Source organism: Poecilia reticulata, chromosome 13 (assembly GCF_904066995.2).
Source record: "Poecilia reticulata chromosome 13, P_reticulata-male-v2, whole genome shotgun sequence".
Taxonomy (NCBI): domain Eukaryota; kingdom Metazoa; phylum Chordata; class Actinopteri; order Cyprinodontiformes; family Poeciliidae; genus Poecilia; species Poecilia reticulata.
Window position 1 is genome coordinate 24,540,227 of NC_088842.1, and position 15,625 is coordinate 24,555,851.

At 38.6% G+C, this 15,625-nt stretch overlaps 1 protein-coding gene across 3 annotated transcripts in view; it reads left to right on the forward strand.

Annotated features, from left to right (window-relative positions):
• LOC103475184 (chloride channel protein 2) overlaps window positions 1–15,625 on the forward strand; it is a 104,288-nt gene that overhangs the window by 36,881 nt on the left and 51,782 nt on the right. For all 3 annotated transcript variants that reach the window (XM_081614548.1, XM_081614550.1, XM_081614549.1), the window contains exons 3-9: window positions 2,118–2,249; window positions 3,124–3,252; window positions 4,921–5,054; window positions 6,332–6,409; window positions 10,077–10,155; window positions 11,878–12,003; window positions 13,222–13,306. In XM_081614548.1, coding sequence (XP_081470674.1) covers window positions 2,118–2,249; window positions 3,124–3,252; window positions 4,921–5,054; window positions 6,332–6,409; window positions 10,077–10,155; window positions 11,878–12,003; window positions 13,222–13,306 — 763 coding nt within the window. The remainder of the gene's footprint in view (window positions 1–2,117; window positions 2,250–3,123; window positions 3,253–4,920; window positions 5,055–6,331; window positions 6,410–10,076; window positions 10,156–11,877; window positions 12,004–13,221; window positions 13,307–15,625) is intronic.

Genomic DNA, 15,625 nt, shown 5'->3' on the forward strand with positions numbered 1-15,625 from the left:
AGGGAGTCATGCCTGCACGTGTGCATGCTGACACACACACGCGCACATACACACACACGCATGCATGCACGCACACACGCACACACTATTCTTACATTGACTGGATGACAGAAGGGGTGTAGGAACACAGACGGCCCGTGGGTGAGATGACGCACAAGTATGCACACATGCACTCACATAACACATAAAGCTAAATATACTGCTGTACAAGGCCTGTTCCTCTGATCTGTCACAAAATTGGAGATGGAGTGATGGAAAGCACAGGCAAATCTGTGTGATAGTGAAAGCGTTTCTCACAGCTTTTGCCTCAGTTCACAGCTCAAGGTGTTAATTGGAGAATGTGTGCATGTGGTTTTCTTTCCAATCCCTGCAGTATTTTCTACTCACCTCATGCACCCCTTCAATGGCTGTATTTTCCCTTCTCTACCATCAGAATGACTGCATGCACAGGACCTTCAAATGTGTTTTATGCAGGGTTTTTTTGTAAATTAACATCTGATTTACATTCAGAAAATAAGAAAACATTCCTTAAAAATCATTTATACATTTCACAATAAAGCATGCTTCCTTCAGCGAGTTCGGACCGCCACAAACAGGACAAAGAAGAGCTTTGGCGGAGTCCAACCTGCATTGGAACCATGTCCAACTTTCTGACAGAATATGGTCACGATTCTTAGTTTAGTTATGCAAGCTCAAAATGGTCCTTTAAAAATATCAAATATGTCCAGGTGCCGAGAAACAGGCCTTCTCAAGACTTGTGGACCGGAGAACCAAGCTCCCATGACAACCGCAGCAGCTCCGCAAAGATAAAATCTGTTTCAGGTTCCCCAGAATGGACAAGAAAATAATCACTATTCATTAATAAAAGCTCTTCTCTTGGTTAAATGAAACAAATGAACAGCAAGGTTTATTTGGTCATTTTGCATCGCTTTATAACAGAGTTGCACAATTAATTCATTGTCATCATAATTTCCATGCAAGCAGTATCCCCACAAAAGATGACTAATTTAATGCAAAAAACTGATGTTGATGATATTGGCTGAGGTGCTAATCCCTGAGAGGAGAGGTGTAGATCAGTATGATCAATTTTCACCAAGAACATAATAATTTAGTGTTTTTTCTTATGGTGTGCAGTTCTGCTGCATCCTTTGCATTTGCCTGAATGAATGCACCATGAATGTTGTTATAGGAAAGTAACAAGACGGTAAAAGTCCAGTTTGTTTGAATCAAATGGACTTTTTATCTTATCTGATTGAAAAGCATTGACACAAAAGCATTTTCCATTCATGATCACAGAGCAAATGGTTGCAGAATAGTGGCATTTAAGCAGAGTTCTTTGGCTCAGAGAGAAAAAGAAGGAGCGATAGCTGTAATAAATTATGAATACTGCTGCACTCAGACTATTGATTTTGCCATCTTCTTCTACTGAGGGGAGTATGAAGGTTCTTTTTTTCCTTGGATAAGTGAAAACCTGCTGAAAGATGCGGCAACATTTTTCTAAATGTCACGTTTTTTTCCTGCCATGGAGAAATGTATAAACCCTACTGTCTGAGCACATGCTAATGAGACTGCTCCATTTCACAATCAAGCTAATGTTCAGCTCCAGCAATTAGTCATGATTAATATTTCTGTTATACAGTGTACCAGAGCTGAGTTAGTTGGGTGCAGCATATTTAACTGTGTCTTAAACCATCAAGCCTGGCAAAAATGTTCACACTCCTTGAACTTTTCAGATTTTGTCAGGTCACAAGCACATTCTTAACTTTATATGGCGGAAAACTAATACTTCACAAAAGATGCATTAAACAATTCCTGCAGTGAAATGTTGTTGCATTATGATGCTGTGGGGAGGCTTTTCTGCACCTGGAAAAGTATTGAAGGCTTAACGCTGCTATCCAGGGAGGAAATATGCATGGCCAGGTAATGTCTGCCTGATGAATACAAACTAATTCTTCATCAGTTCAGTACACACCTGTTTTTAACACTCAGAATGCAGGGACAGTTTATGTCTTAGTTTTTGGGTATGTGCTTTTCAATATCAACTAATTCCTGAACTGAAACACGGCTCTGATCTGGGTAAAGCCCCTCAACTAACATGTTTTGCTGTCTTCCTGCAGGTTGCACAGTTCGCTGCCAAAAATTCCTGATCTCACTAGTCAGAGAGGAATGGATCTTCCTGTTCCTGCTTGGACTGGTAACGGCCCTCATCAGCTGGGTGGTAGACATCTGTATTGCTGTCTGCCTACAAGGTGAGGAAGCAGAGGAGGCTTTTATCAGCAAAATGCTCTACGTGTCATATTTAAAGTTCTTGTTAAACTCCCATGTCTGTGATCAATATGTTGAGGCTTGACAACCAATTTGAAAGACTTGGATTTTACTTTTTGCCTAATAGAGAACAATTTCAGGCCTGCCCACACAAGTCATCTTCACTTTGGAATATGTTGCAAGCCTCTCACTTTATTGCTGAATAAGTAACAGGAGTAGTCTTAAGGGTGATGGAAATTAGTGTCTGGATCACTTTGAATAAAACAGTCTCTCACCTGGATCAAAACTCATATCCATCATGGTTATGTGATGTGAAATGAAAAGAAGAATTTGTAGAATATTGTAGTTACCCTGGAGTCCTTTCAAAACCCAATGGAAGTTGATGCCTAGGATAAGAATGTGCTGATAAATGTGATTGGATTTATCTTGTTGGGATACTGCATCATAGGATAAGTTCATAAAAGATAAACCCGCATAAATTAGGAGAAGACAAAGGTGAGTGAGTAGAAATATTCAATTAGTCATAAACGTCAGGATGGATAATGGGAGGTTTATGTGGATAAACACTAGAAAATGGAGGTAAGATTGTAGACCTGGTTTGAAGTCTTACAAGATATTATCTAATTAAAATGAACTTCTAAATGAAATAAAGGTAAAATAAACTAACAGAGATCTGTTTGCTCCAGTTGGTGCTGAACTGGATTCAACCCGCTTGTTTTTAAATGATCCAAGAGCCCTGTTTCTCCCACACAGTCTAACCCTGCATGAATACACAACCTCCCTCCTGTGTCTGTGCTGCTGCTCTGATTTTGTTGTTTTTTACACACCTGTTGGCTCTACCTATGTGTGTTTCAACAGCACAGAAGTGGATGTATGATGGTCTGGACAGTAATGTGTTCCTGCAGTACCTGGTCTGGGTCACCTGCCCTGTGGTCTTTATCATCTTATCTGCCGGCTTCACACAGATCCTCGCTCCCCAGGGTGTTGGTATGACACACACACACAGACGGACACACAAACAGGACAGGACGGCGGTTCAGGCCTTTCAAAAACAAAAACAAAAACACACAATGCATTTATTTACCATTATGTGAAGGTTTAGCTTTTCTTATTATTAAATTTATATTTGACCAAAACTTCACAAAAAGTCAATCAGTGTTAAGACTTTTAAACATTTCCTGTCATGATAAAAAAAAATTTAAACCAAGAACTTTGTGTAGAAGCTGGAATGTATTGTTAGTTTTCTCTCATTTACAGAGAGGGTAAAAGAGAAAAACACCTCCACTAACATTTGGATAGATGTGCCTTATGAAGTTGGATCATTGAGCATTATGTTGCCATCAACCAGCAACCATTTGAGACTCTCATTAGAAATGGCAGATCCCATGAGTCCTCATCTTTTCAGGCTAGAATTAATGGATGTATTAGATTATGCTCCTTTTGAAGCATCCACAAATTTGGAAGTAGCCCTGAGTCATTGTTTCCTCAGCTCTGAACAGTGCAGCAGTGCCACTGGCAATGATGCTGTCCCTCAGCATAATGCTGCCCCCTCCTTTTTGTAAGAAGTATTTTTTGTAGTTGCAGATGCATCCTTTGCACCAAATAATCCAGCATGCACCAAAGAAATGCTGTTTAATTAAAATGGAATTGAATTATTTATTAGCATATTTTAATGTTTTTCTGATATTGAATGAAAGGGTCAGTGGTTAAATGAAAAATTTGCAGAATGTGAAAATTATTTTTAGATGATTAATTGTCAGAATAATTGTTGAAATAATCAATTACTAAAATGATTGTTAGCTGCATCTTAAAGACAGTTTTTTTATGAATAAAGCAAGTCTGTTTTTTAAATCAGATTTTTTGTTGTGTATTAGCAAATGCATTATTAAGTTTTTCTTAAACATTAGTATTCACAATGACTGAACTGGAAACCTCTGACCGGAAAGTAAAAACCTTCTCTCAGTAAACCTCACATTCCTTCCCTAGATAGCCCTCTTCGTTTCTCTACAAGTTTGGGAAAGAACAGTAAATCCCCCTCTAGGTTTCTGAATACATCAGTAACTTCCTGGCATTCAGGTTTGGTTTATTTGAATGCAGCACAGCATGTAAGTACACTTCTGCGGGTAAGGAGGAGACCTTACTGTCACTAACAGAGGCTGAAATGATGGGTGCACTCCTAAAAGTCTGAAGGCTTATCCAGCAGAAATTTGGTCAGTTTTTTCCTCCACTCCTCTGTAGAGGAATACAGGGATGTGAGAGTTGAGCCAGAGGTATAAATATGTTGTCTAAAGATTCCTAAATCAAAGCTGGTGAGCTAGAGAGACCCATTCTTTTCTCAACCTCAGTTACATTGACTGATGCGTGTCTGAACAGTTTCAAGTCTCGTCTCAGACTTCGGCCTGGACTTTGACTCTAAAGTTATACATTCATTTGTATGGGTCAGGTTTGTGTTTGTAGTGTGACAACCACAAACTAATGATGGGTCCCAGTCACCCCAACAGCCCACTCCCAGCGACCCTGGCATGTTGGCTGGATAAATGAAGACAACTTGTTAGAAATGTGTTAATATTCTGCAGTTCTGTCATAAATATTTAAAGTCATGAATCAGGTCTGACTGAAATCTCAGCTGCTCATCACTCGTCTTCTGTCCTGCAGGTTCAGGCATTCCCGAGATGAAGACCATCCTGCGAGGGGTGGTGCTGAAGGAGTTTCTCACTTTCAAAATGTTTGTGGCCAAAGTCATCGGTCTCACCTGCGTCTTAGGCAGTGGCATGCCTCTGGGCAAGGAGGTAACGTACATACACGCGCGCACACACACACACACACACACGCACACGCACACGCACACACACACACACACACACACACACGCACGCAGACGGAGCAGCGCACCAATATTCATCCCCCTCCCTGCCATAATGCCTGCATCAGTTTGTGATTCGAACACAAACAGGCCAATGAACGATGCAGGGACAGCACACACTGACCCACACTGCACAAGCTGGCAACTTTGCGAATCACTGACTAACTCGTTGCAGTGCACGACTTGTAGGTCTAAAGGCTGCTCTTACTCGTGTTGAGGAATGTACAGCTGCATAGTTATTCAGAATTATTCATATGTGCTGTTATGGATTTGCATTTGCATTTAATTACCTCAAATGTTGCGGCCTGTATGTTATTTTTAACACAATCACTGATCCTTAATGGCAAAAGAGAAAATGCAGTCTGACTAAGACATTTGGTGTTAGAGGTGGACATTCATCAAGAATTTTGCTTGGAACTTTTCAGCTGAGATTTTTGAAGAAAACTTTAACAATTTTCAAATTACTCTAATCATATTAGTCGGAGTTTAGGTGTAGTGCAGTAAGAACTGGGAGGAAATAAACCCTTTGCAGCTTACATGGAGTGTCTTTTAATCTGATGAGAATAAATGATTTATTTTCTTGGAAGATGTGTTGTTTATATTAACTGAGTAGATTTTAATGTAGTCTATTGTTTTTCAAAAAGTATTTTAAGCAGGGGTTTTCAGGAATACACATTTCCACTGTTAAAAAAATGCCTCATCAGAAATCTTTATACCCTCACGCAAAGACAAATATTAAATCTGCATCGACTTCTGTTCATTTCTATGAATCTAAACCTGAAATCAATTTACACCTTAGTCCTAAACCTACTCTGTAACCCAGCAACAGCACTTCTTCTTATGAGGCCCCATAATAAGTAGTGGGTCCTCACAATGTAGTATTTGTTGGAGAAATGGGCCTTACAAGGTGAGAAATGCTAAAACACACATGTACGCAGAAACCCCTGAGGGTCTTTTGCTTACGCACCACTGCAGCAGCATCTGTAGTTTTGATTCAGCACTTACCTCTTCCTCCTCTTTATCTGTGCTCCCCCTTCTAATTCTCTCACTTTTAATCCCATCAGTTACTCTTTGAATTTGTTTTTCACAGAGCCCCCGCATGTCGTCACTTCTGACTTAGAGTAAATGGGGAAGGGGAGTAAAGTGGTGCTTAACCTGAAGTGATTGCGTCTGTCTCATGACTTCTGTGTTTCCTCCTGTCAGAGTCCCTTTGTGCACATCGCCAGTTTGTGTGCTGTTCTGCTCAGCAAGTTTATGTCTCTGTTTGGAGGAATCTATGAGGTGAGTTTCACAGATTTTGGTATGACTCATAAGGATTCCCTGTTCCCCATTTCTGCTCAGTTAATTTCAGTCCGTTTCACAGGTGGCACTAGCAATATTAAGATGTTTACTTTGCTGTTACGCTAGCTCCTTGCAATGTTATCCATACTACTCGAACCTGTTTCACATTTTATCTCTTTTTATTTTTGTATTTTATTAAGGTTTACAAATAAAAACCACTAATTAGTGCATATTTGTGAAATAGAATGATAAAATATACACCATTTTTTAAAAATATTTACAAATGAAATGCTTAAAAATTCAGAGTGGATTAATTTTTAGCTCTCCTTAGTTTGATATCCAACAACGCAGGGGTTTGACGAATTCTGAGAAGTTCTGGGAAACCGTCCAGTAACTTAGAAAGGGCCAGCTCTGAGGATATTGTTCGGTGTTGGACAGAGCTCCTAACGCATCTACTTCATTCAGTCTCCATATCCAAGGACTTGGGGGAAGGTGAGGTCATTACCATAGCGACGTCATCCAGAAAGTTAAAACACTCGCCAGAAATTAGGCACCACATTTGGATTATAGTTTCAAGAAAAAACTCTGGAGAAAGGTGTTCTGTTCAGGTAGGACCAAAATTAAATGCTTTAGCCTTCATGCAAAAAGTTATTTGTGGAGGAAAAAACACTCCATCACCCTGAACTCGGCATCACATCAGTGAAACATGGTGGAAGTATCATGTTGCTGAGAAACTTGTCTTTAGAAGGAACAGAGATGCTGGTCAGAGTTGATCTTATAGGATGATTTTATTGAAAATCTAGAGGCTGTGAAGGACTGGACAATGGGGCAGAGATTCATTTTTCAGTGGGACTACAACCATAAACGGAGCTGAAAGGTAACGGCTTAGTTTTAGGTGTTGGGGTAGGCCAGTTAAACTCCAGATATAAGACCAACTAAGAATCTGCAGCAGAATTTGAGATTCAAAAAGTTCCTTCGTCCAGTCTGACTGAGCTTGATCTACTTAGAAAAGAAGAACGGGTAAACATTTCTGCCTCTATTACTATTTGGTCTTGGTCACATAATATGTCAGTAAAATACATTGACATTGATGGTTATAAAGTGAAATAGCAAGAGGTTCAAGGGGAGTGACAAGACACTGTGGTTTTATGTGGTTATGTAATACACAAAATTCTAAAGGTTTTTTTTACTGAGACTCAAAATGCTGATTTTCTCCCCTTCTCTCATTTTCTCCAACATCTTTTACACAATGTTAACATCCATCAATAGCTTATTTTATAAATGTTTAATTGCCCTTTATTTGTCAACAAGCTGCACAGTTTCCAACAACTTTGTGTTTCAGTGGGGTTGGAATTTTATCCATTGGGAGAGCAGTGTGGGATCTTACAGGAAGCAGAGTTTCTCTCTGACTCTCATCTTTCCTTGTAATGAGATGTGAGCAGTGCTCTTTGGGGAATGAACTGTGGGAGAAATTGGAGGGTTTGAAAGCAGCACTGAGGGCAGTTCAGTTGAAAACTTCCTTCCCGATTCATCTATGGTCACAAAAATCACAACAGTTCTGGAAAGAGTTTTTCCAGCTCTATCTGCTCTCCTGGTTTACAGATATGGCTGTACTACAGTTGTAAAAATATTGTAATTTCTAAGCATGGAACCAAAAAGGCAATGTTAACTTTTCTATGCTTCTTTTATTGTGTTTGCTTTTTGTCACACTCAAATGTTAAGATTAAAATTGGATAAATTTATGCAGAATCAATACAAAATGTCGCTCTTAAATGATGACTTTATTTTCTAACAAGGAAAATGTTATCAAAACCTAACCTATGTGGAAAAGTAACTACCCTCCTATGATGAATCATAAATGAACTATGATGAAATGCATTTTAGAAAGTGGAGTTGAATTTCACAAACCACACCCAGGCTTGATTTTTGCCAAACCTGTAGAATCAAGATTAACTTGAGCAGAACCTCTGACAAAATAAAATAGGCTAAAAAGATCCCAGAAAGCTACACACCATACCCAAATCTAAATAAATGCAAGAATGGATAAAATGGGCATCTCTAATTTGATGTTACACCACTTGTCACATTTCTGTCTTCATTTAAAATCTTTTATTCTACCATTTTTCCTCTTTTTATTTGTCCATCCTCACATGCATTGTTTTTATTACCATTACATTGTTTCCATCTAATGTTCTTAGTGGCTCCTTTTCCACCTGAGAGCCATGTGTTGCACTTTATAGCATTTTAATAGAAAGAGTGATGCATGAGTGAAGAGTGAAACTGCTGCTGGATCCGACCCTCTCCACAGTTTTAAGTACAGTATGCTAATGTAACCTGTGGGCTGTGAAAAAGCAGCTTTTCTTTCCAGAGTGCTGTACTTTAAAACGCAAAAATAGGATGAGAGGCTTATATGCATGTGGAGAATGTCATTATTTGTAGAGGGCTAGTTGGACCTAATTGCATAACATGTTTTCATTCAGATCTGTGAATGTGAGGTGATGGAGTGTAAATGCTAAAACATTCAAATGATTCACACAGTTTAATAATTTGTTCTCTGCCTGTTTAACACTGACTCTTGCTCTCCTGCTACACGAAGGAGCTGGGTCTAGTAGGGATTAAGGTAAATCAGCCACACATTTCCCAGCATGCTTCCCTTCCTTTGTCCTATCAAAATGACTACCACTGTGAGAAAGTTGGACAGCCTTTAAATCGGTATCCAATGATAAGAGTTTAACAAGGTTTATCCAATACTGCTGGGACCAAAGGTCACCTGACACCATAAGAAATGTTGGTCTTTTTTGGCACAAAACCGTCCATACAACTCTCTAATATTCAGTAAAATAAAAAGAAGGAAGTTTTATTTTAGAAGAATCCACTTTAGTTGAGTTTCTCTCTCAGATAAATTATTTGAATCCATCAATATTTGGGTCAGAGTAAGCTTTAGTTGCTTTCTGATGTGAGATGTGTGTGCGTGTGTGTGTGTGTGTGTGCATGTTTATGTCAGAAGTAGCACCACATACAAAAGCAGGATAAGCCTCAGTACAGTGAGAGAAATACAAGTGCCTCTAACCTCTCTTTCACATTACAATGCTGCTTGAAGGACTTCAGTCTCCTGGGAACCAAGGTAGGTAAATTTAAAAGGTCAAAGAAAAAAAAAGAAAATTTCTTAGAATGCTCCTTGATCCATTTTTTCCTGCAGAAAGGTGGAACTATCTTTGTTTTTTGTTCTTCGCTCATCTGGCTTATTATGTTTTACACTGAAACTCCGGATCCAAAGAAAGGAATCGAGTCATTCTCAGTAAGAATAGTACTGAACTACATGTGTCTGACATTATATGAACTGTTTTGTCTTGTCGGTCCCATTAGGGTTTTGCCAGTCTTCTCAAGATTTCTTTTTTTTTGTAATTGATGCAATTTAATGTTCCTGTTTCTGGTACTTTCTGTAGATATGCAATTGGTTTACATATCTAACCATGTATGTTGTAATTGACTGTAATGGTAACCTGTCAACAAATTCAGTGACTTGCTAAAATGAAAGAAAAATAATCCTTAAATGCTTGTAAATACTAACTTTGCTTGAAGTCAATTGTTTGAATTTACAACTCATCTCCCATTTCATTAGTTTAATTTTTTAAAATAAATGTATCATTCTGTACCTGTGTTTCAGAATGACTCGAGGAACATCGAGATGCTTGCGACAGCCTGTGCTGTGGGACTGAGCAGCTGCTTTGCTTCCCCCATAGGAGGTGAATTTTGCTGGACAAATTAATTGTTTTGCTTACTGTAATTTTGATTGAATAAGTCCAATTAATTCTAAAGTCATTTTAAAAACAACTGTTGGCCATGGTGCATAAAAATAAAGGTTAAGTACAATACCATAACCCAGTGGTTCCCAAACTTTTTCTGGGCCCCCTATGAATTAGAAATGGGCGTGCCCCACAGTTTGGGAACCTCTGCCATAACCTGAGATGATCAAAACACAACTAATAAGAAAAGAGAAGACAATGATGAGAAGTAGTGGACATCATTCCAATTACATTAAAGGAATTAAAATTGCCTTGATGAAATGCTTTTCAAGAACAGATCAGTTTTTAAAGGCTGTTACAAGATATACTTAATTTCAAAGTTTTACTTTGTTTGTTCTTACTATTGAACCAACTTTTGTATCAAAGTTAAAATCACTTGTAGCACCCCACTGCTCCATCACCTGTTCTCAGGGGCAGAACTTTAACTCACTTGTGGGGTGGCTACTTGGGTTCGTGATTTTCAGGTAGATACCACGCAGGTTTACCTCATATGAGTAGCCGTTACTCCACTACTGTTGTCATTCTTTTACCTTCCCAGTAAAATAATCCAGACATCCACGCACAAAGTTGTTTTTTCTTATTTATCTTCAACACACAAACCTGGCTTCTTCTATCTACCCTGAACGTTGGTAGGAATTTAACACACATCAGTCTCTATAACCCCTTATATATATTTACAAACATTAACAGTTCTTAAACTTACACCAACTTCACATTTCAGCATATAACTTTACACATCTCCGCACACAGGGCCCACTCTCACACATACAGTCCAATACCCGTTGACGCTTCCGTTGCAGGCCTGTTGATGTTCGAGTTCGCTGACACGAACGCAAAATCCTTGTTACTGTTCCTCTTGTTGGAACCGGGTGGACCCCAGAAACCGGCTCGCTCCGCCGACGTCCTCACCGTCACCGCTGCTTCGCGAGTCCACTTTCTTTTTTTTCTTTTCCTATAGCGTCTCCACGCAGGATTCCTGTAGCTTTCTTTATCTTCAGGGAAACGTCCCCGCCATCTTGCTGCGTTACCCAAAAACGGGCTCCGCTGTAGTGTCCTCTAATTAGTAACAGTCCTCGCTTCCCATTACTCAATTGTGAACTATACTTATAATCTTATTTCTAACTCACCAACTATGTTTTACACAAATTCTTTTTCGTAAGGTTCCAATCCCTCTTTCCTTTTTTTTCTTCCCCTCTCTCCTTCCGCTCTCGTTCTCCTCTCGCTTCCCAGAATCCTCTCGTCTCTCTCTTCCCCCCCGTACACTTCACTGCACCTCGTAAATCTCAGTTACTCTCGGACACAGGAAATCATCCCTCTCCGTACTTTACAATAGGTAAATCACCAAAATATACATTTATGTAACTCCATTACCCATTCTTAACCCCAGTTACATATCGGAAGACATAAACCCCCACTTCTTATGGTTCTCCAAACCCCAGGGCTACACACTGAAATATTTTACCAGAATATTTGATCTAAAATTTTTCAAAACACATTGAGCTACCTGATCCAAAATATGAGATCTGGGGGGACTTGCTCAAAGAAGCAGTTTTTACATCTCACGCCATAAGGCGATGTTTAACCATCACACATTTAAACAACTCTCTTCTATTGTCTGTAGGAAAAATATGCCACAATTTACTGTTCTGCCTTGTGTTGCAGGTGTGTTGTACAGTATTGAAGTAACATCCACATTCTTTGCTGTGAGGAACTACTGGAGAGGGATCTTTGCAGCTACCGTCAGTGCCTTCTTCTACAGAGTGCTGGCTGTCTGGAACAGAGACGAAGGTAACGTCATTGAGCTCCGTTTATATCAGACCGTTAACAAACCACCTAAACATCTAAGCAGTATAATGCTGTACATAATTGCACCACATCTTCTCTAATCAAAGCAAATCACCATCTGCTAAAACTTAAAAAATGTTAAGTTGCTAAAGGAATGTTTGTCCGACGATTAAAAATTAGTGCGCATGTAAAAGATTGGAAGAAGTTTAACCTAAATATGATGTTACTGAAGTTTAGTTTACCACAATTTTATGTTAAGTATATTTCATCTATTATTTATTAGTTTGGAAACGCATGTTCAGGTCCTTTGAGGTCCAGCTAAATCAAGAACTTAATTACAACAAACATATTTCACCAACATGATATATGATGAAACATTTTCAAGCGCACGGAAATGTTGTAAGCTGCTATATTTTATTTTTTTATTGTATATAAATATATCTGACTGCATTTAAAGGGGTTAGATGCAGTCTTAAATGACTGCATTTAAATTTTATTTTATTTTTTGCACCACTGGTTAGTACCTTTTCAAACATTCAGACTTTTAAATTAACTTTTTCTCACGTTGCTACAGAACTTTAAATCGATAATGATGAGAGTTTCACTCCAGCATCATAAATACTGGCAGCTACAATTGTAAGCTGTTGAAAACCGTTTGGAATAATATTCTCAGCTTGTTTAATTATCCTGTAATGACTAATAAGTAACTTATCAAACAGCAGGAAGAGTCTGAACTGTATGACTCAATACTTATGTCTGAATCCACTCTGTGTATTATGGCACACATCATTAGCTTTCTGAGAAATTAACATTTCCTGTTGGTGGTAATAACATCTGAATTCAGCGGAATATGAGAAACTCTGGTGGCAGATTGAAATGTATTACCACTGTACTGGAAAAAGAATTAGTTTGCAGAGCTGCACTTCCAACTCAACAAGCTGCAGGTCCCCAGTGATCTGTTAGCTACTACTGTTTATTTCCTACACCTAATTTTCTCTAGCCATCTGTCTACTGTGTGCTGGCAAGAGGGCAGGAGTTCTGGTCTGCAGGGCAAGCTTCCTTTTTGTAATTAGAAACAAAGCATGAACTGTTGTTGTACCTGCACAGAAAACTGAAACACCTACAATTAAAACCTTCGATTTGGACCTCACATTACCAATTTTGTGTGTTTTATTGTGGCTTGTTCTATTTTCTAACTTCTGTATGTTTCTGCTTATTCAGAGGCCATCACGGCACTTTTCAGCACCCATTTCCATTTGAATTTTTCCTTTAACCTTAAGGAGCTTCCTGCCTTCATTGTCATTGGGTGAGTTTTCCTCCAGGTCAGAGGTCATCAACCTGTGGCTCATTGGACCTTAATCAATCAATCAATCAATCAATCAATCAATCAATCAATCAATCAATCAATCAATCAATCAATCAATCAATCAATCAATCAATCAATCAATCAATCAATCAATCTTTATTTGTATAGCACATTTCAGCAGCAAGGCATTTCAAAGTGCTTTACATAATTAAAATAAAAACGGCAAGTGTAATAAATAAAAAGAAATTAGAAAGTAAAGACAAAAACATTAAAGAGATAAAAAAAAAGAAAAAAAAAGACAAAAACATTATCCGCATGAGGACTTGCCCTTATGAGGTCTCCTCAAAAATAAGAGGCTTTACAAGCCTTTCCTTCTTAATAACATTTAAAAATACATAACAAATGTATGTTTTAGGAGTTTTACAGTTTTTTAATTACTGCAATTTCTTAAATAATTGCATAAAACTTACACGACAGTACCTAAAATATTTGTTTTAATATTTTTCACATAATTTTTCACAAATATCAACAACTCATGGAGAAAAATGTATCCGTTCTCTTTCTGCAAAGGTTCAAGGTTTTTGTTTATGTTAAAACTTAGAAATCGAAAATATCTAGTAGATATTTATCAAAAATAGATAACCTTTGCAACTCTAAATGTGTTTTTTTTAGCTGGTCTGTGGGCAAAATGGCTCTTTTGATTGTAAAGGTTGCAGTCTCCTGCTTTAGGTTGTCTACAATTTGCAATCAGTGATTACTGATAGACTTGAGGGCAAAGCAGACCGACAGCATCACACATTCTGGAAGAACAAAAAACACAAATGCCTGTAGCTGCTCTTTTTCTGCACTTGGATAGTAGTTAAAAATAACCAAAAGATTTTTTTGGTCACTCATAACTGCTAAGCAGACGTTAAGGAAAAGGTGGAAATACCACTCAGGTTCTAAAGAGTTGTTTCCTGGGAACCATGTAATCGTTTGATTCAGGTGTGATGAAGCAGAAAAGTGTGTAAAAGTTGTATAATACCGTCCCTTGAGGAATGGAGTTTGACAATCTAGATAAAAACTTGTTGTTCAACGCAAATTGTACCTAATCATTTACAGCAAAAGATCCATTTTTAAACCATAAAGGTTCAGAAGGTAGCAAATCAACAAAAGCGCAGGTTTAAGTTGTTACGGGTGATCCCATTTATTATGGCAGAATCTTGACTTGCTGTAACATTTGGAGGGTGTTTCCTCAGGGTGGCCTGTAAAATTCTCCTGACATGGATAATTCAGCCCTGTTCAGCAGCTGCCTGTTCTCTGAGGGATGTCCTATTTTATTCTGTCATAGCTTCAGGGCTTTTCCTGGCTGTGAATGATACAGAAAGCCCTGAAAAAAAAGTAAAGTTAGTGTGGAGATGGGAGGGATGCTCTCCTTTTTTCTTCTTCCTTCCATCCGTTTTTCAGAGTGAAAGTTTGCCATTTTTGAATTAGCTGAAGAAAATGACTTATTGTTCAGCTTTGACTCTTCCTCTGATGCTTTTTGCTCTAAATAATAATTCCAGCCTGGACATCAACACGGCCCCTGGAATGCTTAGTCTCAGTTTCACTTTGTTGCTCTCTGTGCCAAGATGTGAGTGGAACAGAGTGCTTATCCGTCCATCTCCCCTCACTAGGATCCATGCAGCAGGGAAAGTCGGTCATTGTTTCAGTCAACTAGGCCAGGACCGGTTTGTGCTGTGCTGCATGCTGCCAAGGGCATGTCTTTGAAGAGTTGCTTCCTATTCCACTTGCTGTTTGTTACACCTTCAGGCGTAAGAAGTAGCTCGCTTGGTGAAACTCGACCTCATTACAGCACAGAACAACATACACATGGAGATGGATGCACCTAGTGATGAGCTTTAATGTAGCTCTTATTTGAACTTAATAGAGGAGAGCATTTTCCCAACAGACGTTGTTTTTTAGAAGCTTTGAGGTTTCTAAGAAAGAATGAACTGAATGTAGTCCTGAGTAGTTTATGTGTACAATGACCCTATTGAGTGAAATGCAAGTCTGAGAAGTTCTTAAAAGGTTGAGGTGAACGTAGGATCTTATGAGCCTCTTCCTCAACTTTTTCTCTTCCTCTGATCCAGTAAGATATTCCTTTCATGTCCTCCTCCAAGCCTTCTTTGTAGGAATCTCTGTGGAATTTTGTTTCAATAAAAATAATTAATAAAAAGGGTTAAGAAAAGCTTTACCCAACTCCACCATTACCTAACACCTCCTCGATCAGCACCTCATGAGGCCTAACACTAATTTTGCCCAAAACTGGAATTAGACCAACAAAAATCGTTTATTTTT